General features: G+C 36.8%; 1 protein-coding gene across 1 annotated transcript; it reads left to right on the top strand.

Moving 5' to 3' along the window:
- The first annotated feature begins 30 nt into the window (after nucleotides 1–30).
- LOC149089629 (acetoacetyl-CoA synthetase-like) lies at nucleotides 31–27,816 on the top strand. Its single transcript, XM_089232425.1, has 18 exons — nucleotides 31–51; nucleotides 3,088–3,164; nucleotides 3,299–3,402; nucleotides 5,777–5,891; nucleotides 10,711–10,824; nucleotides 14,320–14,417; nucleotides 14,598–14,712; nucleotides 16,022–16,103; nucleotides 16,194–16,347; nucleotides 16,972–17,052; nucleotides 18,420–18,609; nucleotides 20,689–20,811; nucleotides 22,969–23,082; nucleotides 23,991–24,116; nucleotides 24,257–24,326; nucleotides 26,857–26,915; nucleotides 27,022–27,224; nucleotides 27,593–27,816. The coding sequence occupies exons 2-18, from the start codon at nucleotides 3,089–3,091 to the stop codon at nucleotides 27,725–27,727; spliced, it is 1,959 nt and encodes a 652-aa protein (XP_089088551.1). The 5' UTR covers nucleotides 31–51; nucleotide 3,088; the 3' UTR covers nucleotides 27,728–27,816.
- Nucleotides 27,817–27,961: the final 145 nt, after the last annotated feature.

Raw genomic sequence — 27,961 nt, 5'->3', positions numbered from 1 at the left:
ACGTGACTGACTTTATAGCAGGGGTAATAAAACTCATCTTGAACTCGACAGGTGAGTGAAACAATGCTTTGAAATAACGTGTGCGGCCACATGGGTTGCCACTATAGAGGGATACAAATCGGGAGAAGGCGAAAAAATAATTGCAAAAACATTTGAAAAAACGTTTTGTCAGTAAAATTTAAACTATCGATGTATTGGCTAGACTAATTTTCACAAGAACATGCGATTTCTGATGCATTGTATCTAGCTGGGAACACAATCAGATAAACATTGAATAAGTGTCAATTTATGAAGTTGAGGAATACGAAGCCCAGAGTAAAAGTTTAACGACTAAAATTGCCCATGTTTCCCCATATTACTTATGGCGTATACACATATGTGAGTTTTCTGGGCCATTTTACTGATGCGGCTTATACGCCGGAAGGTGCGGCAGCTGATCGCTATGTTGGCCCTCGAACAGAAAGAGGTTGGCCACCTCTGTCTTATAATGAAAACCGATTTCAGCAAAATACGCCTATAACAAATTTTCAAGCATGCAATCATGAGGAATGTCTTCGTAATCTTATCTAAATCTTCTTTTATCCGTAAATTTACCCTTCTGCAACTGATGTCTCCTTTCTTTACTCGGAAGGCATTCATAATTAGTAGGGTACTGGTATATAAATCCCATCTCGCTTCTTTTTTTCTGCTTTTCTCTGTTATAACTGTATAAGGAACCCCTTTTTCGCCAAAATTTGAGTCCCAATATTAGAAGGGGTTTCCTATTACATGGATAATATACATATCTTTTCAACATTTTTTTCTTCCAAATTTTAAGCTAAAAAAAAAAATCACTGGGGTTCCTTATACGCGTTAAAATAAGATAAATCTAATTTTGCTTGCGGAATGCCTCATTAGGGAAAAGGAAGAAGTATAAAGTTATTTATTGTGAAGAATCTAACCTCCAAACCATCTTTAGTGCGTGCACATTTGCCATTCTCAAGCTTGATTCGGACGTTGGTTGTGGGGGTTTTATCGTATTGAAATTAATTTTGAGAATGCCAAAATGGAAAACGCTACTAAATTGCTTCAAAATTTTTTCATTTTTGATTGTTTTCAAATCAAAGTGTTTATCAAATTATAATAATAATAAAATCTGAATTACTGGAATTCATTATTTTTTCTTTAAATGGTTCGAAAAAATGAAACGAAGTCTCCATGCTTTTACTAAAAGAAAAGACACTATATTTTGCCTTCTCATTTGCAAAAATGATTTAAACGCAAAACGTTCAAAGTCCCGGAAAATAGCAAGGGGGAAAAAAAACAACAACAATGGTTGACACATATTTTTTGTTGAATTATTCAATTGCGTGAGATTTCAATTTTTATTCTTTCAGATTGCTAAAAAATGCTCAATGCTGTATGTATGTTAAATGTTTTATTTTGCCTACACTCATCGTTTTTCAAGCCGGTACAGATAGAACAAAGGTTGCGTATAACGAATACTTTCGATGTTTTTCCCTGAGTTCGTTGTGAGCGGGTCCGAATGATGATGCAATTTTCACGAAAATGCATACAAACATTGGATATACAGTAGCGGTAAAGTATTTCACGAAAGTTACACAAATCATTTACAGCTTTTTTTTTTATACACGGTGAATCAAAACGTTGTAGTTGTTGTTCTGTCGGTCCCCTCTAAATGCAATTGTTACTGAATTTTCACTGGCAATTATGAGTACAAGCATAGGGTTCATATGACCAAAATTTTAGAATGATTCATCAAGTATTTTTCCACAAATTCTAAAAAACCTCTGAACTCTAAAGTGTCCACTGATTTATGGCTATATAGTGTAGAATCATATTATCAGTTGTTTCTGTTATCAGTGAAAGCAAAGAAAACGTGTACGTGAATCTGTTTTTGCACAACATTTTTCTCATTGACTTAAACCAGCCAGTTAATCAAGGAGATAACCAAGGAAACAGCCGCTTTTCGCACACATCAAAGCAATTTCTCAAGTAAAGAATACGTATTGTTTTTATTTAATTAACTTGGAAATTAATTTTTTTTTTCACTTCTTGGACATTTTACTTGCCTCTGACAGTTTTTTGGCTGCAATTGGCACTTTTATTTGCATTTAATTATTATTTTTTTTTTTGCGATATAGGCCTACATGGTATCTTTACATGAACTTGACCTGTTTTTTGCGATCACTATGTTCAGAATGGATCCCGATGCATTTTTTACTTGATTATTTATTTTAGTATCTTTTACTTGATTATTTTAGTACCTTTTACTTGATTATTTTAATATCTTTTACTTGATTATTTAAGCATTTTTTACTTGATTATTTATTTCAGTATCTTTTACTTGATTATTTATTTCAGTGTCTTTTACTTGATTATTTATTTCAGTATCTTTTACTTGATTATTTATTTCAGTGTCTTTTACTTGATTATTTATTTCAGTATCTTTTACTTGATTATTTATTTCAGTATCTTTTACTTGATTATTTAAGCATTTTTTACTTGATTATTTAAGCATTTTTTACTTGATTATTTATTTCAGTATCTTTTACTTGATTATTTATTTCAGTATCTTTTACTTGATTATTTATTTCAGTATATTTTACTTGATTATTTTAGTATCTTTTACTTGATTATTTAAGCATTTTTTACTTGATTATTTAAGCATTTTTTACTTGATTATTTATTTAAGCATTTTTTACTTGATTATTTATTTCAGTATATTTTACTTGATTTATTTCAGTATCTTTTACTTGATTATTTTAGTATCTTTTACTTGATTATTTAAGCATTTTTTACTTGATTATTTAAGCATTTTTTACTTGATTATTTATTTAAGCATTTTTTACTTGATTATTTATTTAAGCATTTTTTACTTGATTATTTATTTTAGTATATTTTTACCTCATTACTAATTATTAATTTGCTTGCATTCGACTGCTTTTCTTTACATGAATTTTTTAACACGCATTGTGTATATATTTTTCTATGCTCAGTGTGAGTGCTTTCAAACAGTGTAGGGTTGCATATGAAATAAATAAATTTAAAGAACTGAAGTATAAATATACTAAATTTTCATTTCAGGATGAGTCATACTGTACAGGAATCGAATATCATGAAGTTCCAGCGCAGAATCGAAGAGAAATATCAAGTTAAATTCGGTACGTAATTATGAAGTGAGGTTTCAGTGAAGAAAATTATCACTTTATTTTTTTTTTTATGTGATGAAATATGTGCTTCATTTCAAAATTAAAAATATCTGCAGACTTGAAAATTCCATTCATTTCAATTATAGAAAACTACTGGGACTTTCATAAGTGGTCAGTTGGAAATTACGAGAAAATTTGGGCAGAAACATTCGCTCACTTCAACATCATACATTCGCAACCATATACGAAGGTACGTTTTTTAGCAGAATATACTTCTATTTATAACTTCTTCCAGTGTCGCAGTACTGCAAAGGGAAATTGCATATACAGTAAAAATCTGTTATAACGAGCAAGTTATAATGAGAATCTCGCTTTTAGGGGTCATTCAAGTATTACGTCAGCATCGATGGGGGTAGGGGTTCCGATTTGCCGACTTTTGATGACAAGGGGGAGGGGGGGGGGGTTTGGATGATGCTTACGTCATCAATCAGCCTTTATGGAGATATGAAATATTGTTAATGGCATCTTATCCGGTGCGCAAAAAACGGAAAAAAACACACCTTTCGATAGTTATTGGGCATCTGAACTAGTATTCTCTCTATTGATAAGTGTCCTACAGAGCCACTTTAGTGATCTCTAGATGCGTCACGGATCCTTCAAGTGCTCAAGAAATGTTTCCGGGCCGCTCTAGTGCTCTGGAACTGTGCCACGTATCACTCAAATGACGCGTAATTATGTCACGGATCACTTAAGTAATCTGGGAATGTTCCGCGGGTAACTTGAGTGATGTAGAACCGCAGTGGGGGCCGCTTAAGTGCTCTAAAACTGTGCCACATGTCACTCAAGGGATCTCTAAATGTATCACGGATCGTTTAAGTGTTCTGGAACTGTGTCGCGGGTTACTTAAGTGATCATCGAATGTGAAAGTGATCTTTGAGGCCTACTTCAGTAGTCTGAAAATATGCCACGAGCCACTTAAATGCTCTGGAATTGTGCCACGGTCATTTAAGTGATTTGCAAAAAAATGTGCCACCTAGTTCATTTTTACAAAATGAGGTTTGATTGGGCAAGCCATATGAGACAACCTTCAGGGCCACATTTGGTCCGCGGTGTCAAGGGTTCACCATATATGGCTCAAAGGGTGGGTCGCAATGAATTTCTTGAGTTTGAAATTTTGAGTTCTCACCCTTGAAATAGCATTGAAATGAACACTAATTGATTATAATGACATGTAAAAGTATTTTCTTTCGAAATTTTAATTTAAAAAAAATTAACATTAAAAAAATTTTTTTTTCGTCTAGGGGGGCCCCCCCTCCCGCGTACGTTTCTGATCCCACTAATATGCGTTAGGAGCGATGATGACGAAATTTTGCTGACAAGGGGGGGGGGGTCCAAAATGGCTTAAAATTTGCTGACGTAATACTTGAACGGCCCCTTACGAGTAATTCGCAAGTGATTGTCGAACAGCAAATGTAAAAAATACAAAAAACATTTTTACTTATAGCGAGTTACTTATAAATGAAAATCAGAACACATTCGCTATAACGACAACGAATTTTTGTATGAATATTTTGCATAACGAATGTATATATGTATATATAGTTTTGAGAACACATTTTTGCCGGCTGTTCCTGCGGCCTAAGGGTTAAAAGCCAATATTCTCTTGCTAGGTCTTCTTATTACATGTAACTGGTTCACAAAATATGTGACTGGTTCAGATAATCTTCCTTGAGTTTTTAAAATGAAGTTCTAGCTCATAAATAACAGTTCAGTTGACTTTCGCTTCCGAGTTCTGTAAGAAAATTATGAAAATAGTCCACAATTCGGAACGGTCTAACTATCTATTCACGCGAGTATCACAGAGAAAGCTGAGAGTCCTTCGGATGCCAAGTCGTTTGTCTTTATCTTCAATAGTATTTTATTTTCAAAAGGGGTCCGGACTACCGGACTACTCTGTATTGATCTATGGCAGTGGTTCCTAATTGAGGGTGCCTGAACCCCCAGGAGTCCACGGCCTCTCTACCAGGCCCAATTGTAGAATTTAAAATAAAAATATAAAATAATGCTAAATTGAATAAATAATGATTCTAATAAATTACTTGCAAAGAAAAGTTTTTCTTAAATTAACGAGCATCACTGCGCCCATTGGTAGTAATATTGTTATGATTTTGTGAAAATTGTGATTGTTTACTTCCTCGATAAGAGTATGAAACGTTGTTTTAGTTCTTTTGCAGTCCAGTAGATGGCATTGCTATCGCATCACATTAACAAATACGGCACTGGAGAGAATTTCAATCCATTGTTCGAGAACATTCTCGCTGTAGTTTCTGCTGTTGTGAATGGGGTTCTACGATAGATGTCCGGAAATGGGGTCCATGACTAAAAGTATTTAGGAACCGCTGTGTGTTCTATGATATAGTCGACATTCGATATAACGACCACAGAAACGGGAGTTAATATTGAGAGGTCGTTATAACGAAATTTTGAAAAAATAAACTTCCACGGAGAATATTTGGTAGCTTTGATAATTTTTTTTTTAAATATTTTTTAAAAAGGGGTTAGGACTTTTGCACCACTATGTACTACATTTATGTAAGAAAAATTATTCGGCGTTTTATTTCAAGGTCATCGGTGATCCTGAGAACAGATCGAGTGCTACGGAATGGTTCGTAGGAGCTCGGCTGAATTACACTGAGAACGTGTTGCGCCATAAGGAAGGAGTTGCTCTACTGTTGTTAGGTAATACGAATTCACATTTCGAAGGTTGCGACTGGCTGACCTACAGTGGTGCGTTTTGCGAAAAACGTGTGGTAAAAAAATCTTCACTTTCCCTGAAATACGTTGCATATTTTTGAAATTTGTTCGGATATTTTTTAACGGCAGGGTGCAGATTATGTTAGTCAAGGGATTTTAAAGAAGTAAAATGAATACTGTCAAATCCCGTTTTAACGAATACCGTTATAGCGAAAATATCGTTTTAACGAACACTTTTCTAATCCCTCAGATATGTTTATATGGAAACAATACAAAAACATGAAATTCTTTTTTAACGAAATTTCGTTATAGCGAAGTGATTTCTCCGGTCTCTTGGAGTTCGTTATAACGGGATTCGACTGTATAAGAAAAATGATATGTTTTTGTGTGTTATGACTATTGAGGAAATTTCGACAAAAATACATGGATTTGTTCACGATAGCCCATCATCGCATATTTGATATTTGAATAACATCTTAGAGTATAGAGAATAACTGTTAACGGTCTCATGTTTTTATTGTATATCGAGTGTGACCCTACTGCAACATTGATTCTAATCATCCCACTAAGGTAAACATCCCAAAATGCCGTGATCGAATTTTATTCATAATCTTACGAATTTTGTGCTCCATAGATATTCATTGCGCAGTGAATCTAAGTCAATAACCACAGGCCCGTGTAAATGACAAGTCCAAGGAAACAAAGATAAAACAGTTAATTAATCTTTAATTATTAGGCTACTATAAATAAGGGCATTAAATATACGATTTTCAAATAGAAGCTAGGATAGTGCATTACATAATTTCAATTTACATGGAGAGTGATAAATGGTTCGTAAAGTCGGAAGTGTGACTTACCCCAAATCCGGTGAAGATCAACTTCACTCTTTCAATGGTGCCCATTTCACGCTTATCTTGTGGACTTCCACAACCTCTCTCTATCTCACTCACTCAGTCTCTCTCTATCTCTCCTTGAGTATCTTCCTCTGTGTCCCTCAAACTTCATATATATATTTTTCTTTGGCTATCCGCCTACTCCTACCTATATTCCATAAACTTCATTTCATTCGCTAATTCCGATTTTCTTTTCTAAATTTTCTTTACCGAACTTCTCTTCACTTTACATTATTGGATAACATTTTCCTATGGACATGCGTTTCATTGGCTACTGCTATCCCTTTGGTTCGGTTGACGTTCCTGTGGGAACTATTCCCGGAATTCGCAAATCTCCTTTCACCTAATACCATCTGCTCTAACCCTGGACTTTCTCACGCTTTTACATGTATACAAAATTCTGACCAGCTGCAAATATCATTGAAATATGAGCGCGGCCGCTGAATTTTATTACCATATTCTTCTTATACAACTTATACCGATTTCTTTCATAATGTCCTGCACCCTTTATACGATTCATTTCAGTCCCCATATTTATAGATCTGTTTATCGCTACTTTTTATACTACTTCTTCGATTCTGTATTCCTTACGTGCTACGCGCAAAATTTATAGGTTTCTTTCATGATCCATATTCTTTGGGACTCTAACTCCTAACACCTGGATAACACCTGGCTGGTATGGCTTTGAAATACATAATTTCAAAGTCCATCCTTTCATACCATTATTCCTCGACCGATACGATTATTTAACTTTGCTAATTTCTTTACAGTATAACATAACATCATTTGAGTAACATCTTAGAATACAGCTGGCATAGCATCATAAACTTAAAACAACATAAAAATGCTGCATTAAAAAAAAAAGATAAAGAATTCACAGAGATTTGGACCTGCTGGAAGGACTTTTAAGTCCGTTGGGGTCACAAAGTGTTCGTATTTATGCGTTTTTATGTTTGTACCTACAGCGAATAAGCCCTTATTTCAAAATTAAATATCTCTACAACAAAAATCAATAGAATTATGCGGTAAACGGTACGTTTATTAGCAAAACTGTAAGAATGTTGTACAGAAATTTCGAAAATTTAGTTACAAAAACTGTTAACAGATAGCGCTGTAATCGGAATGATACCTATAAATAGCCTCTAAAACGTGCTTCGAAGTCTAAAGCGATCAGTACGACTGTTGGATAGTGAAAAGAGGCTAGCGTGTAGAAATTGAAATAATGTATTCCATTGAACAACGTGTTTTTTTGGAACTGGAATATCACAGATTGGAACACAGCCCTACGGCAACAAGGCGCAGTTTTCAAAACCGATTCAATGTTCCAGTTGGACCCGATGCGAAAACCATTCGCATGCTCTTCGCCAAATTCGAAGGGACTGGCAGCGTGGATGATGATCGAAAGGGAAATGTTGGGCCTAGGCAAACTGTAGTCACTCCTGAAAATGCAGTCAAAGTTTCTGAAGTTGGTTTTCTGTGGTTCCCAACTTCGAGGCGCAAATGCGAGCCGATCTCCCCGTTAAAAAGTCTCGCCACAGAGAGCGACAGACCTACAAACAGTACAAATATTCAGTCACGACACATCACTCACTTCACTTCTGAGATATAGATGGCAGCACTGAACACTTACACTTCCGGCACAACTCACTAGGTAGAAAATTGCCTATGGCGATAGACCTGAGTTGTGCTCGGTTAAAAAAAAAAGTCAAAGTTTCTGGAATTGTTCAGCAAAATCCTAGGGAAAGCATCCGAAGAATTGCATGGGTATGGCCTGATGACTTTGGATTTTGTATGGAAACATCCGTAGGCTATTTCTCAATATTTTTTGCGTGCTCGTGTACTTCAAACCAGTACACGAGCACGCAAAAAATATTGAGAAATAGCCTACGGATGTTTCCATACAAAATCCAAAGTCATCAGGCCATACCCATGAAAGCTGTTCGACAAAGGGTTGACTTTGCGAATCAGATTCTCACAATGATCGACAACGAAGGATTTGATGTGGGCTGCATCTGGTTCACAGATGAAGCACATTTTCACTTGAATGGATTCGTAAATAAACAAAACTGGAGATTTTGGGGTTCCGAAAATCCTCATTTGTGTGAAGAGAAACCACTGCATTCGCCTAAAGTTACTGCATGGGCTGCGGCATGTGCCAGAGGCATTATCGGCCCCTTCTTCGTGCGAGAAACGATTACTACTGAACGTTACGTTACAATTTTGGAACAATTTGTCAGCACACATCTAGCGTTGGAGGATCGACCAGATATCGACTGGTTCATGCAAGATGGGGCTCGACCACATCGAACAGATAAAGTTTTTCGCTTTCTTCATGAATACTTTGGGAATAGAGTAATTGCGTTAGATTATCCGAAATTTACTGACACAGGAATAGATTGGCCTCCATATTCTCCCGATCTGACTCTTTGTGACTTCTTTCTGTGGGGCGCATTGAAAGACACTGTCTATCGAAACAATCCCGCTACTCTGGATGAGCTTTAATCGTTGATTGGTGTTGCATGTGATTCCATTTCCGTTCAGACATTGCAAGACGTGATGTCAAATTTCATTGTTCGTTTACGCCACCTCATTGTTACGAACGGTGAACATTTTGAAAAAATTGTGTAATACATATCTTACGGTCACAATACTGTTATGATCATAATTATTGATTTATTAAGAATATCGCCCAAATACGGTCAAGCCTCGTTAATAAGCCACTCTCGGGATACCAAAAATATGACCTCGTAAGCGGAGTAACTCGTTAAACGGAGTAAGCCATGACCGCTCATATTTTGCTGAATTTTAGCTTTTAAAACTCCATCCTGTACAAATTTCCTTAAGTGATTTTCTAAACCGAGACATTGCTGCTTAAAAATTGAGCTACGATCCTTTATAAGTCAAATTATTTCGGTCAAATTTTTTTTCAGGGCACCTCGAGTTTGAAACTACAAAGACAAAAATACACACACACACTGAAACATATTTTACACAGTTCTCAATAGCTCTTTAAAGCTTTAATCAATAACCTGCAATTTTTACAGAAATTTTTCTGAAATTCAGAGCTATTCTACATTTGTTAGAATAACATAAGAATACATTTGTTTCTGCCTCGGCTATGGTGCGTTGAAGAGAAAAGTCGCTGCGGTCAGCGGAACAGCAGATATTAGCAGCTCTTCGCTTCTGTCATAAACCAAACATGCTGAAGTATATATAAATAGACATAGACGACTTTTTTGCCAACTCCAACTATAGAAGAAAGCCTGCGCACGAAATTCGTGACGTCACTGAAGAAAGACATCTCACCTATATCCATTGGATATAGCAGGCCGAAGCATGCGCCATCTTTACCCTTTTTATAGTGTAGCCAATGGCTATAGGTGAGATGGCCTTCTTCAGTGACGTCATAAACTCCGTGCGTGTTACTTTTTCTCACCACAAGATATCAATAAAACAGACATTTACTGGCATTATGCCGAGGACGTTTAGAGTCATCTGGTCTCCACCGGGACTTGAACCTAGGACGTCTTGCAAACTGAACAAGCATGCTACCATCTACATCACTGGAGACACGACACTAATGCCTCTTCTTCACGCACTTTAGTGTGAGGCGCTGAAGAAGAGGCATTAGTAGCCTCTCTTAACTTCGGCAAATAGTGCATGAAATAAGGAAGGCAGGAATAAAGAACATGCTTCGAGAAGCCAGGGTTTATTCACTCTTCATCTGTGAAGAAAATCAGGTTCGAACGGCAAAACTTTCTTCTGGGAGGTTTTGGCCACGATTTTCGCAAAATGCACCACTGGACCCCGTTCCAAATGGACCCGTTTAGCAACGAAGTATTATTTAATTGTGATTAGAGTATTTGCTTCCTAAGCTTTGGCACATTATGAATTCCTCTTTTGTAAAACAGGTGAAGAAAGAGATGCAGCTGAAGAGATAACTTACCAACAGCTCATAGACGAAGTTGCAACGATGGGCTCGGCTCTTCGTAAAGCTGGCGTCAAGCATAATGATGTGATCGCTTGTAAGCTATATTTCATGATTCTGTCTGAATTAAAATGGCTGTAATTAACAGGGTTACAAGGTGTTTTAAAATTCATGATGCATACGTTACGGGGAGGTAAAACACAACTAGACAAGCAGAAATCTCCCATACAACTAGGGATTAACGTTTTCCGGGTTTTTCGGGTTTTTCATTGTCCCAGGATTCGTTTATCGTATACATATGAGCAATATAAGTAAATTTAATGACATTTAATAACAGGAAAAAGTATTAATATTAAAAAGGTATTGATATTTAAAGTTTATTAATTAATATCATTAATACAATTACTATATGTGCTGATTAATTTGTTGTTAAAAAATTTAATAATTAATACATTGATTTGTAGAAACACTTTGTTCTCTTCTCACCGAAGGTTCGGCTCCAAAATAGGGCAGGGTGTGTCTGGGAGGGGGTGAATGTATCGCGCGGATAGCCAATAGTGCTTTAAGCCTGAGGAATACTATTTAGTATCGGGTGCGGTGGATGTATTATTATTATTATTAAACTATTACACTATAATATTCACATTAATTAGAAGAATTATCTCAGCGTAAACTATTCTATAATATTTTTGAATGTATGTAGTTTTATAAAAAAAAAAATTCTTCAAGAAATATTTAGGATCGAAAACTAAAAATATTGTTCCAGGTAATCTCAGCACAAGTTCTTGCATTTAGTAAGGTCACGAAATCATTCAATTCAGGACGTGACTTATTTATTTTCCGAACAACTATTTACATTGACTATAGCAGCGAAAACGCTACGAAACCGAGACTTTCTCTCGTTTCTTTAACATACCAGGGATCTCGTATTCAACTACACAGTTCCGTTTTGGCGGCGCTTTTATACAAAGAAAAAGTCCTGTTCTTTCCTTTTTTTTCCTAATTTAAAAAAATTAAAATTTCACTTTAAATTAATCAAAATTTCACTTTGCGTTATGACATCACCAAAAACTCGCTAGTCTGTCGCCAGTTTAGCGAAATTTACAGAGACGTGCGTTAGTTTCCATTTTTTCCATAAGGTAATAAATATTTCCAGTATTTACAGGTGAAAAATGACAGTAATAAATGATGAATAAGGACTATTCACATAATTTTCGCAACGATATGTTTACATGTAGTTTAATTTTATTAAAAAAAATAAAGTATCGAAAGAAAATACCTTTCATACGCAATTTTTTATAATTTCCGTTAATTTAAATACTTTTTTGAAAGTTGGTAACTTAGAATTTTTCCCTGGAAGAAATTCGTTAGGCCCCTTTCACACGGAGCGGATGCGGGTCCGCATACCCTTTCAAACGAGCATGAAGTTCGAAATTCATGCATAAAAACTGTTTTTTCGCAATTTTTGTAATTATTTTTCTCCTTCACCCCTGATTCAGTGCCCATAGGCAGCCTAGAGGCATTCTTCGGTGGTTTAATCTAGAGCCACATAGAATATGAGAATAAAGATGTCTTCATTCCGATCCTCACAAGTAGTCGATGGGAGGAAATGTCTTCAAATATTTTCAAAATATTTTGAAAAAAAAAAATCCGTCTTTTCGGAAAAATATGGAAGAAAAATTCCAAAAACATCCAATGTTCGAAAAATCAAATCCAAAACATTCGATGTTCCAAAATAAAGAAAAAAAAATTCAGGAGATATCAAAGAATTTGCAAGTAGTAAAAAAGGGGAGGGGTAGAGACTTTCAAAATGCCTGTGCTTAGAAATATTCACATCACAATTCTGTCTTAGGCCGGGATTACACTATAAAAGTTCGTTTATAAAACTTGAAAAATGTAACCAATAGGCGGATCAGTTAAGTTCTCTCGAATGTAACAGATGTGTTTATTGGTTACATTTTTCAAGTTTTATAAAATAACTTTCATAAACCTTTTAGAGTGAAATCCCATCCTTAGATTAGTCTCACTTCTGAAATATAAAATTACATTTTTTTAAGTTTATAGACTGAACATCGAGTAAAATAAACTTGTAGGTATCGGGGGAACCACCACAAATATTCAAGCGCTAGGGTCTTCAAACGTCTTAATCCGGCCCTGAGTGAACACCGTATGTGGATAACGTTGTTTAATAAAAGTATTTTTTTTAAAGTTTAAAAAAATTAACAGTTAAAAAATTTAAAAAAATAACAAATATTTAAAATAATATTTCAGATATTCATATTTAAGTATGTACGTTATTAAAGTATGTAGTCAATTAAATATTCGTAATGAACAGAACGGCTTATAATTTTGGTCCCGTCAGTGGCCGTTGTTGACAGGTTTTTTGTATAAAATTGTGAAATATGGACAAAAGGCAGTTGAAGTTGCTATATTTCCATCTCAGAAGGAAACGGAGGGATAGACGTATGTAGGTACATTATATTAATGAGCAGGGACCATCATATGGTGTTTTTAAGGGTATTTATGGCAAATAATTAAAAAAATTCCGTGAAAAATCACCTTCAAAAAGTAGCCAAAGATGCGGACGAATTCGCTCCGCATCCGCATCGTCTGAATAGCTCCGAATAAACCTATTGTCAAAACTTCTATGTGCGGATGCGGAGCCCGCACTTAGGTTTTGACACATGCGGACGACGTCCGGACCCCCATGAACATTTCCTAGGTGCTGAGATTTTTCGGCTCGTCTGAAAGGCGCAGTATATTCCAATTGTTAAAACTTCTTCCGGACCCGCATCCGCGTCCGCATCCGCATCCGCTCCGTGTGAAAGGGCCCTTACGTTCCCCCTTTATTGGCCCGTCTATAGGTCGATCTTGCGTGCGTCTTTGGGTGGGGGAGTAGGTGCTGGAGGGTCTAACCTAATACAGATATTATGAAAAAAAGTGAGGTTTTTTGCAGTAAAAAAAAAAAACCTTTAAAAATGGAAATAAGCCGAATCTAATAGGGTAAATAATGGCATAAAGGGAGAAATTGAGAAATTAACTTCACAATGTCTGGGCTTGTCAAGGCTGAAATGAGAAGTGAAAAACAGACGAATTATCTTGACAGTAGAAAAATAATAGGAAAGTAAAAAAAATCAACCGGCAATTTGACGGCATCAAATTTTTCTGAGCTCAACCATAATAAATTTCATCAGGTAATAGCTAACAATGTAAATTCCTTTCCCCAAACAAAAGAAAAAAAAATGAAGAGAAACATATTATGATCTGTATCAATTCAGAAATTAGTGTTTCAAGTCAACAGCAGAGGACGCTAGTTGAGAAAATTTTTTCGGCACTTCACATCATCAACACATTTTTGATTGCTTTTCCAATTTCTTAACAAATTGCACATAATTTCTACGTATAATACTGGTTACTTATACCCCCCCCCCCCCGTCAAGAAAATGTTTTTTTTTTAATTTTATAAAAATTAAACGTAATACTTGATTAATACTTACTGATTATTGTGTAATACTTGAATGGCCCCTTACCACCTGCATTATTACGATCATAATTCATAACTCTGGTGGATACTTCAAAATTTTATCTCCAGGTTATATGTCTACAAGAAAGGAAACAATGGTTTGTAAACTCGTTTGTGGTGCTATCGGTGCTATTTTCACTGCTGTTAATCCCTTGATGGGTTCAAAGGTACGTGATATATATTCGTGATCTTAACTACCGATATTTATAACGATAACTACCATCTCGAATTTAATAAGTTTTTTGAATACGCGAAAATGAATACACGATGAATAAAAGTGTAGACCTAACATAAAAATTCATCTGTATCAGGGAATAACATTTTTTCTCGTATTATCTTATGCACAGGCCGTCATCAGTAGACTACGACAAGTTGCTCCAAAAGTCTTATTCACCATTGACAGACACCGATACAACAACGAGGAGAAAGACGTATTGAAGCTCCTGCCTGAAATAACCGAAGGTTACAATTTTCCTGCCGATTTACATATACATAACAGCGTGATATATAAAGAAGTATGCCATTTGCAGATGCAAATACGACGCCACAACAGGCAAAATGCCCAACGAGGTGGCTGATAAAAAGATGCCCATAAAAATATGGATGTCATATATTTCAAAAATACAGCAACCCAATTCAAAATGCAATTAACAAAAATTATAAACAATATATACACGTGATAAAATACTATACAATGCCCATACTTATGGTTGTCCTATTCTAAGAATGGGTAGCTTCTCGATTTACCCCAACATGTTGATCGTATTTCTTTTTAAACGTGTCAATTGTGTTACAATTTACTACCTCCGGGGGTAAGCTATTCCATTTATTAACAACCCTATTAGAGAAAAATTCCCTGCGACACCATAACCTCGCATTGTCCCTCATCAATCGATACTGGTGTCCCCTTGTAAAAGCAGTCGATTGGCGGTGTACTAAAAGTTCATGGTCCATCCTATCCATCCCATTGAACATTTTGAACACTTCGATCAATATTATAAAGGTTCGATATAATTATAAAGGTTTCGTCCGCCACTTAGGTAAGTGACGGGGACGGTAGCGCGTGTTTCGCGTGAATAGTCTGTTCTAGCGCTGTGTTCCTGATGAAAATGTACGGCCTTTCTTTTTTTCAGTAAGAAACTGAACTGTCACGGGAGGCTCTTTTCTGGATATGCTGAGTCTTCGGTTGATGCCACAGTTGCAGAACGACAGTGGCAACTTTTTTCTGCAATTGGATTGAAAATTTCGTTGCATAATAGTTGCGGATTCCGTTTTTCTCAATTCCAGAACGCGAAACGCTTAATCCACTGCAGACACGACAATTTTGACACGTGGAGACGTAATATCTCTTGGGATCGCTGTTGCTTCGCGCGTGCCTGTCTGGATGTCGAGTCGCATCACGTGCTCTCGTGTCTGTCCGAGACTTTAGTAACATGTAAGTCACGGAATAATCGATGACGTCGATAGCCAAAGACTATTTACGTGATAACCTCGCTATTGCAAACGTCACTTCCCTCAGTAGCGGCAAAAATTTTATTATTATAGCGACCTAACGGATCTCAGTTGTGGTCGTTGTCTCCAATTGTCGTGGTTTTACAGCATTTGGAAACTGTATACTTCTTTGTGAATCACCCGGTATAAATCTTCAACGTATAACTAGAGACAAACGTACCGGATTGTCATTGAACGTACATGGGAAAATAAAAATATAAACATGGCATTCTGAATTTCATAATATAATCTTCATTATATTATGTATACCTTCACGCAGGTATACCTGACCTGGAGCACGTTATCATCGTTCCTTCGAATGACCAGTCTTTAAAGAAACAGATTTCTCACATTCCAAACAGGTATTTCAATTTGTCTCCTACACAAAGTCATGAATCGTGGTAGTATAGACGTATAGTTTTGCATTAAAATGTATGTTAATTCTTTCTCAGTTGCTTCTACCCGAATTTCATGTCGAATGGACTGGAGTCGAACGGAAAGGTTCCGGATCCGTTTTACGAGCAACTGCCATTCAGTCATCCTTTAGTGCTGAGTTTCACTTCAGGCACAACTGGTCCACCAAAGGGAATCGTCCATTCTGCTGGTGTAAATTCAGCTATTGTTTATCACTTTAGAATGTGTTCATATGGCGTTATATAATTTGATGTTCAGGGAGTCCATCATAAAGTTGACATAGTCTAAGCTACCTACTATCGTAACTATTCATCAGAAAACTACGAAACTTTGAGAATGTATTGATGAAGAGATAGAAAATAAATTGAAAAAAACAACACATTCGCCCTCAACATAAACTACTGGAAGGCTATATTACCACATATTTTTATGAAAATGTACACTCATTGTTGGTTATAATTTGTGCCATAAATGCGAATGTAAGAATGTCTAAATATCTCCATCTGAGACAACTTCCATTATAATTTTTTTTCACTAAAGAGTAGACAACGAGTTTAGAAGAGCTCACTTTTGCCGGTGAAACTCTTTTACGAACTCGCTGATTTCGTAAAGAAAGCTCTCCAGAAAATTTAGGCCCACCAAGAGCTTTGGAAATTTTTTCCCCCCATCCCTTCATCAAGACGTTTTCTTAATGTTTCACAATTTTCTGATGAATATTTACGACTGTAGACAGCCTTGGAACAAGGAGGAGGGAACTCTATTATGCAAACACTTCGTTTTACATTTCGATATTACTTCGTACTTTACATTTTACAGGCGGCTCTACTCGCCACGATGAGAGAAATGTGCTTTGGGTTTGACATTCGTCAAAATGATGTCATGTTTCTAATCCACCTGGTGTGTATAAATTTACATTTATCATTCAATTTGCTGTCATTTATCAAAAATTTCAGTATTCCACTCCGATTTGAATGCATTTTGAATACATATATCACATATAGGATGTTTCAGAAAGGTCTCTCTAACTACATTATAGGAACGACATAACTTGGGAATGGCGATTGATAGAAGTACCAAATTATAGTTCGTTTAATTGGCAGGCCTGGAATTTAAACTAAGCTGGTTTGTGAAATTGGTAGCAACTTCAGCCAATATATGGTGCCACAGTATTCTAAAAACTGGGTAGTATTGTCTTTGACAAACATGGGTCGAATGAAGAATGCGAGTAGTAGATTGTAGTTTAAAGCCACTCCCCTGCAAAGTCTCCAATGCAATGTGAATGCGTACACCTCACAGATGAACTGTTCAAGCTGATACAGCATTTGAGGACTCGTGCTCGAGAAACCAGGGGTTCTTAACCTACTAAACCTCACATGCACCTCGTCTGTATTCTCCTGCGGAACTTCTGACGAAATGGCACATATTAGAATGTGTGTGTACGTGTTGTGAACCTAACGGGCAGTTTTGTTTCTGTGTAATGCTTGTTAAAAGCGTAGTTCTGCCATCAGTTTTTCCAACTATGAGTGAAGTGTGATGATTGAATAATTTTACCGTTGTAGAGGTATGTTGCTTCCTTTGGCGATACTTTCAGTGTGCAGATCGGCTCGTATTCGCGCCTCGAAGATGGGGAACCACTGAAAACAAACTTCCTCCGACCACCACTGTGGCGATGTTGGAATTCGAACTCAGGTCTTCGCGATGCGATTGTGATCACTCGACCACCACAGCGGCTAGGGTTCTTAACCTATGGATCACAATTCAAACTTGATTCGCTGGGTTTTCTTAGAAGGATCACACAAATCCACTTACAGCCAGAGATTAACTTATGGGTCACGACTCAAACTTGGCTCACAGGAGCTTCGTGGATGAGTCGTACAAATCCACCCACTGTCCTTTTATATATACACTAATTGCTTCCCTGGGTTCACTAATTTCGAAAACAAACGGTGATATGGGTCGCGAAGGAGTCCTTTTTGATGACTTTGGTCACGCCTGAAAAAGGTTAAGGACCCTTGCTGTAAGCAATGATTTACAAACAGCTCCACAGAAAGAATCCGTGAAGTAACACGACTGTGGCACCATCTGTTGGTTGAAATAGTAATTAATGAAAACCGCGTGTATTTAAAATTTCAAGCCTGCCCATCATTTTATCATTGTTTCCAAGTTATGTCATTGCAAAGTTGGGTGGAGTCCCTTCTGAAACGGCCCGCATGCATTATGGGAAATGGTTGAATTCATGCTATTTGCTTTTTATTTCGCCTCAGGCTGGTTGGGCATCTTTTAATATATTCACTGTTTGCCTCGCATTTGGTACTAAGAACATACTGTACGAAGGGTTGCCGTATTACAACGAGAAACCTTCATTTTGGGACCTCATCGATAAGTACGGCGTCACATCAGTTTTTTTGACACCTACAGTAATAGAGGAGATGGACAACAGAGATATTGTTCCAGGTAAAACCATCAAATGAAATCATGCTTGAACTCATGTTGAACTCGGCGATGCCAAGTAGTATTGTTTCGCGAGATTTCTTTGACACAAGCTGTAAGGTTATACAGGGTGTCCTGTAAGTGCTAATGCGGCTTTTATCTCATCAACCGTAAATGACAGAGGTAAAGTTTCAATTTAAAAAACCCTCAAAAAATGTTAAAAAATTGCCCTGCAACCAGTTTTGAGAGTGAAAATACAGTGTTTCAAGAGCCCCGTTCACATGTGCAAGATTGGGGGTCGCTTTGGTGATAATTACCGGCATGAAAACTTTTTCCCCTCGTAGGGAGAAAAAAAAAGGTTTACAGAGAAGCTCATCGTTTTATAGGGAGAGAGGCTTATCAAAAATAGCCCATCTTTCTTGGGGTGGACTGGTAGTCGACACCGACCTTCTCTCCCATAATCCTTTGCGCCGCGGAAACTACTGTAAACTCCTTCGTCAGCCATCTTGAATCAACCACTTCCGTTAAACCTACGTAAACAGTGACGACTTCCGGGAAGAAGAGGGTGATTATCGGCATACACTGAACGTTATGTGAACGGTTTGTAGCGAAAATCCCCGTTACCGGGAACTTCCCGGGATGTGTTATTGCCTATGTGAAAGGGGCTAAAATATAAAGAAATCTAAATTTTTAAACGGTCCTCCTGCCCTTTAACTTCCAATTGGAAAGTTGTTGCCCTGTCTCTCTTAAGGCCAACAAAAAGAAAAATCCAAGTTTCGAAGTGCAATATATATTCTAATTTAAAAAATCAGATAAACATTAAGAAAGGACAGCATAGGTAGATGAGGGGGTAAGGAGCGTTGTGTGTTAGATTTTGCTGTTCTCTCCCAACTTTTTTCAGACTTTTAAATTCGTTTATGTCAAAAAATATTGCACTTAGACACTCGGATTTTTTTTTTGTTTGCATCAGGGGAGACAGGGCAACAACTTTATATTTGGAAGTTAAAGCACAGGGGGACCGTATAAAAATTTGGTGGTTTTTATTTTGTTATACATTGTATTTTCACTCTCGAAACTGGTGCTGGATGATCTTTGCAAACATTTTGAGCGTTTTTTAAATTGGAATCAAATCTCCACGACGGACGGTTGATGAGATAAAGGCCGCATTAGCACTTATAGGACACCCTGTATACACGGTGTCCCATAATTTCGTAAATATTGTGAAAATTTACAAGCATTGTAGGAATCCGTGCGTTTTTGAATGAGGTTTGCGGAAAAGTTATTCTCGCGGAGAATTATTATTGTTAGGTAAAGAAAAGAAAATGATTCACATTGTTTTGATAGAGGGCGCTGCATGAAAGTGAATCAGGGAGTCCTATAAAATGCTGGGTTATACGATTAATTTCTGAATTTTTGTATTACTGGCGCTTACATAAGGTTTTCATTGTTCACATTATTGAATAGAAGACTGTTGGTGAAGTTGGTTCACCTCGGCCATGAATCACCGGTTGAAGCTCTGCGAATGTTTCGGACACAGAAGAGATTGACCATTTGATCATTTTTGTCGCACTGCGGTCATTTGCTCCACACGAGGCCTAATTAGACCGGGGCCTACAATTTATTGCCGATTCCGAACAGGCAGGCTTGTTTTTATACTCATCGGGAGGTTGGTGCGTTAACCCCCTCGATGTGGGACTCCCTGCGGTAGCAATTTTTTCTGAGGTCACGTCGCCGTTTCTGTTGTGCCTCTGTGTCAGGAAAGTTTTCTGACAAGGACGAACCGGGCATCGAACTCGCGACACCTCTGAACATCCTTTGGTACTTTAGGCGAGTATCTTATCGACCTGGGCTACCGCGCCCACAGAAGATATTGAAGAAAGGTTCGAGTGCAATCACTCCTAATGGACTGACGTGCAGCACTCTTTTATCACCAAAAATTGAGCTCAACTTGTTTTCTGTATCAAACATTTTCGCAAACCACATTCGAATGTACCGCAACTCCTTCAATTTTTATAACTTTTTAAATTATCTATGAATCTATGTGCCACTCTGTATAATACATTTGTGACAAGTGTCATTTGTTGATAATAGATTGTTTTTCAGGGCCCCATAATTCATTGAAATCTGTTCGGACTATCACATCAGGATCATGTCCGGTTAAATCATACGTATACGACATCGTGCATAACAGGATCAAGAAAGACGTTTTCTTTACAACGTTGTACGGTAAGTAAACCATAAAAACTTGTTCTTTCGAATCAAGGATATTCGGCAAAACTCGGTTATAACGACACCTCCGTTATAATCCCAATAAATAGTGGTTCGAGATGATTTCCATAGACACTTATGTTCATGACGCCGCTTAAAAACGTCTATGAAAATATCACAACCATGCATATAACGATACATTTTTCGTCGCTTTTGTTTTCGTTTTATGACGTTTCCCCCATGAAACAAAATTTCTAGAATTAGAGCTCATAACATAAGAGCGATTATTCTCTATTGTTCCAATGACGCAAAACGTTAAAAAAAAAAAAAGATTTGACATGTTTAACACTCTGACTTTTGCCCTATAATCCATCTGCAAAACTCTTCCCGACTTTTCTTTTGCATATTAATGTCCCATTTCTTCAATGTGACTTATAGGATGTGTCATAAATTCGTCAATACAAGTAGTTTAAAAAATCATAAAACTTGAAGGAATTGGTATATTCAATGTACTTATTGCTGGCAACATGAAAGTCTTGTCATTTCGGGGTGATTGGTGACGCACAGTGCACTTCAGAAACGGCTTGAAAAGCCATTGGATGGGCCGGTTCCAGCGGGATTTGATACAGTTTCATTCAGTAGCTGATGAGTCTCAAGGGATTCTGTTCCCACTGGAATAAGTGCCTCCAATAAGCGAGGTCGTAGAAGTAGGCCACTCGTGGTAGTAAGAATGTGGTTTGCAAAAACAGTTATTTTTACGAAGGGGCATTTCCTTATTGGTACAGAGAAGAAAAAAAAATCTGCACTATCTAAAAATCTTCCTTCGTGAAAATAACTTTCTCGAAAACTGCGTTGAAAATTCAAATTCTCTCAATTTTTTATGAATTTTTGAAGTATTCACAAATTTGTGCGACACCCCGTACTTTTTAAGTCATAAACTTTTACTATAATCGAGAATAAAGGTAATTTACATCAGAATTATATGCTTTGATGACTAAGTTTCCGGCGGAGATCAAATGACTTTTGTTTGTGAGTTCACCTCGGCTTAAAGTCCAGAAAACGTTTCTTTAACATAATTTCTGTCAGTCATTCCAGTTAATTTCTCAGAGTATAGTAGCAAGGTTTCCTCTATACCAATATGTTTTACATGTGAAAAACAAAAACAAAAAATGAAACGTACTACAGATGGGTCTATTTCATGGAACAATCCATTGACGATTTAAACTTACGAAACCTTTGCCATGTTGTTAAAATGAACTTGCCTTCTAAATATCAGGATTTTCAGATTAAATAATGATGGCTATAGTGTACCAGTTATGCAATATATAACTTGTGCATAACTTTTTTTATCGCACCCAGAAAAACATCACTTTCTACATGAAAGACATATGGATCCAGGGCTATATAGTAGCTACAGCAACGGCTGATCGAATTTTATGTTCTTATTTCTTGATATGTGTGCAATGAAACCTGCCAAACGGAACGTGAATAATAGACTGAAATAATATTCCGTGTTAGACAGATTTCCGTTCTATAAAGGTGCAAATGAAAGCACTAATCATTGAACAGACTATATTTTGACTCCGTTATATTCCGAGATTACACTATAAAAGTTTTATAAAAGCACTTTTGCGAAACGTTTAGGTGTAATCCCGGTCTAAGGCCGGTATTACACAATAAAAGTTTGATAAAAGTCCTTTTATAAAACTTGAAAAATTCAACCAATAAAGCTCATAGCTTCCATTCCAGCGAATGCAACCGATCAGTTTACTGGTTGTATTTTTCAAATTTTATAAAAGTACTTTTAGAACACTTTCATAGTATGATCCCCCAAGACAGGTTTCACTGTATTTGATGCCGTAACAACGGGAAACAGCAGCGCGGATAATTAGCAGCATTTTCTAGCTTAAATTGCGATGCCTCGCGATAGTCTCGAATAATTAAGCGTGCGTGTCCTAGTCATAATAAAATTACCCCACACGCATAGCTTTACATTACATCTGATTATATTTTTTCGTTAAAAAAAAATCTTGGAAGCTTAAACGTCGATTATAACGGCAAAATTTTCGCGGAATCTTTGATGCCGTTATAGCCGAGTTTGTATCACATAAAATTTTGAAAATAAAAGTTTCATTTATCATAATGGCTAAAAACTTAGTTAATTTTCTCATGCAGGATGCACGGAGCTGTTTGGGATGGTGTTTGGTCCAAATTGCGATTTGCCTGTATACAAAGAAGAAATTCAGGTCCCTACGCTGGGTGTCGATTTGCTGATTTATAACGAATCAGGTGAAATTTTCTTGACTGTTCAAAATGAATATACTGCATATACCGCTTTGCAGGAATCCTCGTGCTTCACATTTCAGTTTGATAGACAGCATTGCAGGTACCGTCGGGACAAGCACAATAACACTACTACGAAAAAAGTTGATTCTTATCGTACGGTTTCCATCGTAAAACGATCTCCAACGATCAGGAATCATCTGGTCCAAACGCAAATGAAAGAAATTCATTAAAACGCTCTTCCTGTCTTTTTACTTCTTTTTTCTCATTATGGCGAAGCTTTATTGTTACCCTATGAACGGAAGGTGTTTTTTCCCGTCCCTTTTTTTTCTATGCTCATGTTTAGTGATCTACCCCCCCCCCCCCCCGTATAATGTATCTTTCTACTATATATTTATAAGAGAGAGATAGAGAACAAATGAGGGAGAGGGGAGTGGTGACAAATGGAAGATGAAGGCGAAAGTTAAATCTACTGCACTAATTTGTAACATGCGAGCAAGGAAAGCAGTTTTGTGAGTTTTATCGCTGATATTTCAAATGCAGATGTTCCATATCTGTTGCCAAAAATTTTACAGTAGATTTCAAATATTTCACTCTTGCTGATTTACTGCCGGTGTCAGGGAAAAGAACGGACGTTTCAGTTGACATAATGAAAAATACTATACAATCATGTACTACAAGTAATTGTTGTATAACTATCACACACAATTATCGTTATAAATTTTAATTATTGTATAATTATCATTATAATTATTAATTGTTGTACAATTATCATTATAATTATTAATTATTGTATAATTATCATTATAATTATTAATTATTGTATAACTATATTATCATTTTTGATTAACGTCTCATACTTTTACATGAATTTTATGAAAAAAAAAATGAAGCTGGATTAATATTTCACACAGGTGAAAGTGTTCTGGACCAAATAGGTGAGATAGTCGTATCAAATCCGTGGCCATCGGTGCCTACGCTTATGTGGAAGGACAACAAATTCGTGAAATATTCTGGTTCCGCTCTGGAGAAATTTCCAGGTAAGTAATAGTTTTTTCTTCGATCTGAAAATTTTTCTTGTTACAAGGAAAAAAAAAACGAGTTTCATGTTTAAAAAACTTTTACTGTATTTCTGGACTGTGTGTCTGGTCTTTTTTCCCTCTATTCTTCTTCGTTCTAGGAGTATTCTGGATAGGTGATATGGGCATAAGAAACTCGAAAACTGGAGGACTTAAATGTCCAGGAAGATGGTAATTCAGAATCCTCTTCTCTTTTACTCAAATTTTTCATCACGATTGCATTTCAGTAAAAGTTATAAGTAAAACCCACCTCAAAAAATACTTTAATTAAACGCATAATAACAATAATACCTATCGATTGATAGTTTCATCTTCAGAAGAAGGTGTGTGTGTGTGAGTTTGTGGCAGCATCTGAATACACGTATATGCTGAAAAGCAACAATAAATTAGGGTTACTAATTGTCCTCTTTTTAAGAACACACGTCCCCCTTTTTTCGATGTCTTTACAGGGTGATTCAAAAAAGATGGGCCAAACTCTATGAAGTGGTAATACGTAGGGTGACCATACGTCCCGTATTTCTAGGGACAGTCCCTGTACTTTCCATTTTTTTTTTTTGTCCGGCCCAACTTTTTGGCAAAAGTGTCCCGGTTTTTCCCGTTTTTTACGTGTAACCTACTTTAATTTTTATTCTTTATTGAAGTCGAAGATCGAAATTGTTTTTCAACTCATGATATGAGTAATTATGATAATTACAACTATAAATAAGAAAATTAATGTCCCACATTTATCTTGGTGAACGTTTTTCTCGTGGAATTCATTTTAATCCACTGCCATATGAAGTAATGCTTCGTTTCCCGCCATATTGTTTTCCCGTAATTTCAGCAATATTTGACAACTTTGTTCAGTTTTGGCGACATTTTGACATATTTTCCCGTATTTGGAATCCCAATTTCCCGTATTTCTCTCAAGGAAATATGGTCAGCCTAGTAATACGTATCAAACTCAACATCTTTCATCACTGTTCCCCGGATCAGAAATGAAACAAAGGCGCTACAGGGGACGCTTAATGGCGAAATCAGTGAGTAAGGTGAAAACCCAAAAAATAATTTAGAGAAATTACAAAATTACATTTAACTCCTTCAAGTACAGGCTTCGGGAAACAAATTTAGATGACCTCTATTGGAAGTATTGGCGATAAACCGTGTAGCCTTGTTCGCACGTCAAAAAAAGAAAGAAGAAGGGGAAATAAATGAATAAAAAAAGAATTACATTAGACAGTCCATTAATAGATATTAGAGTAAGCTTACAGTAGATTTCTCTTTGTGAAGGTTTTAACAACTGGATGTTGCGAAGATATATTTTGGAAAGAGAGAAAATTCAACTGCCCCTGCGGGGAATCGAACCCACGTCCTTTCACTTTCCGGGTGAACGCCCTAGACCACTAGATTACAGAGGCACTGAATCTCTTAATCTTTCCTTGGAGCTCGTGTACACTGAAAGGGACCGTACATGGACGGTCGGACCAGACTCAGGCCAAGCTCACAACTGCTGACGTTGCCACCAGATGGCGACTTAGACAAGGATGACGTCACTCTCCCGGCCGCTGTGGTGGTCGAGTGGTCATAGTGACGGACTCGCATCGCGGGGACCCGGGTTCGAGCCCCACCGTCGCCACAGTGGTGGTCGGCTGAAGTTGGCTTTCTGTGATTCCCAACTTCGAGGCGCAAATGCGAGCCGATCTGCCCGTTAAAAACTCTCGCCACAGAGAGCAGCAGTCCTACAAACAGTACAAATATTCAGTCACTTCACATCACTCACTTCACTTCTGAGATATAGATGGCAGCACTGAAAAATCATACACAGCACTAGATACGCACTCAGACTGTTAGGTACACGCACTTACACTTCCGGCACAACTCACTAGGTAGTAAATTGCCTATGGCAATAGACCTGAGTTGTGCTCGGTTCGAAAAAAAAAAAAACTGGATGTTGCGAAGATATATTTTGGAAAGAGAGAAAATTCAAAGAGAATGCCAAAGATTTCTCTTTGGCATTCACATAATATAAACGTATTTTCTTTTTCCCTTACTTAGATATAGTAGAAAGATTGGTCCTTAGAAAGATGCATCATACGAAATGACTAGCCAGGTGTAAGGTTACTTGATATAGCCCCTATTCTAGAGGCTATAGCCAGGTGTATAGAAAGAACGAGAAAGGGGAAAAACAACTTCAATGCATAGAGTTACAATGAAACTCCGCGATGATAAGGAAAGTGGCGAAGAAAACATAGAGAATTGGAATGAATTTCTTCCAATTGCGTTCGGATTAGACATTTCGAACGTGATCGTAAAGGGGTTAATAAACAATAATTGCAAGAATGGTTCAAAAGAGTGACCGCCAACCTGAAAGCAGGTCTCACAGCAACGATGTAGGAATTCGCGAACTCTCTCGAACTGCTTTTGTCTCGTCAAACCGAACGAGCCATTCATAGAGACATACATTTGACGTTACGATAATTTGCATAAAGGTGTTTTTTTTTCATCATTTCTGACTTGGTGAACTATGACGATAAATGTTTGGTATGATGTGTACTCTGATCTCGGAAAATTAGTTCCACATTTATAGAGAATCACCCTGTATAGGTAGTAGTAGTGTTTTTTATTTCTGCTTTAGGCCGAATCCTCAGACTGTATGAGTAATATGTAATAAGAAAAACTGATGCGATAATCTTTACATTCCTTAGTAATTATATTTTCTTAGTGACGACACAATAAAAAACCGTGGAGCAAGATTCGGAAGCTCTGAAATTTATGGTATAGGTAAGAATTTCAAAGTATACATTCTTTCAATATTTAGATTTTCATTTCGAATTTTTTCAGAATTAATTAACTGAATCGAATCCGAATATTGTTTTCTTCTTCATAGTGAATAAGTTTCCCGAAGTGGACGACAGCATCTGCGTCTCGCGAATCATTGGAAGCGGCCACGAAGTCGCAGCTCTGTTCATAAAGATGAAACAAAGAGAAGATTTCACGCCGGACTTTGTCGAAATGGTCAAGCTGAAGATCAAAGAAGAACTCTCCTTAAGGCATATTCCGCCGATTATTGTTCCCGTCAAGGCCATACCGGTAAACACGAATGCCAAAAATAGTATATTAAAATCTTTATATAATGCAAAACTTTTAAAGAAATTTTTCAGTGAGTGACTTTTCAAAATTTGAAAGTTGTTTGAAAAAAGTTATCGTGAGTTACTTATTAGTAGAGCTCGGATTTTTACGACCAAAAACCATAAAAACATGACCTTATAATTTTCACATTATTTTATATTTTACTTTTGAGATATTGTTTCTTATCTTATTAAGACAAAAATTATGCATAAAATTAATTGATTTACCTTCTTAATTAAAATTCTGTCACCTAATTCGGGCGAAAACCACGCCTATCCTAAGCATAACAACGGTTTTTTAGTACTTTTCTCGTTTCTTTCTTCTTACAGCTCAATTTAAATGGGAAGAGAATGGAGTCGCTGGTCAAAAAGATTTTAGCTGGTGAAAAGAATCTTCCAACCGAGGCCGTGATGAATCCAGAAAGCATTGCCGAATACATAGAATATGCCACATCAACATACTGAGCTCTAAAAAGCATTTCTACGTAATTTGAAACACAACGGTGACATTATTGTGTATTTTCATGGATAAATAAATACATACCTCGAAAAGAGATGCAGATTCTGTCTTTAGTTTTTTATATATGGGAAAACCTTACACGACGGACCTCCGCACGACGGTAACCTCTAAACAACGGCCACATTCTCTTGGATACGTGCCTTTGGATTAACATGAAGGTTGACTTCCGAACAACGATT

Source organism: Pholcus phalangioides, unplaced genomic scaffold (assembly GCF_987345545.1).
Source record: "Pholcus phalangioides strain wild (caught in Gottingen) unplaced genomic scaffold, Ppha-v1.0 ptg000001l_1, whole genome shotgun sequence".
Classification (NCBI taxonomy): Eukaryota; Metazoa; Arthropoda; class Arachnida; order Araneae; family Pholcidae; genus Pholcus; species Pholcus phalangioides.
Note: the sequence above shows the minus strand (reverse complement) of the source record. Positions and strands in the feature narration are given on the sequence as shown.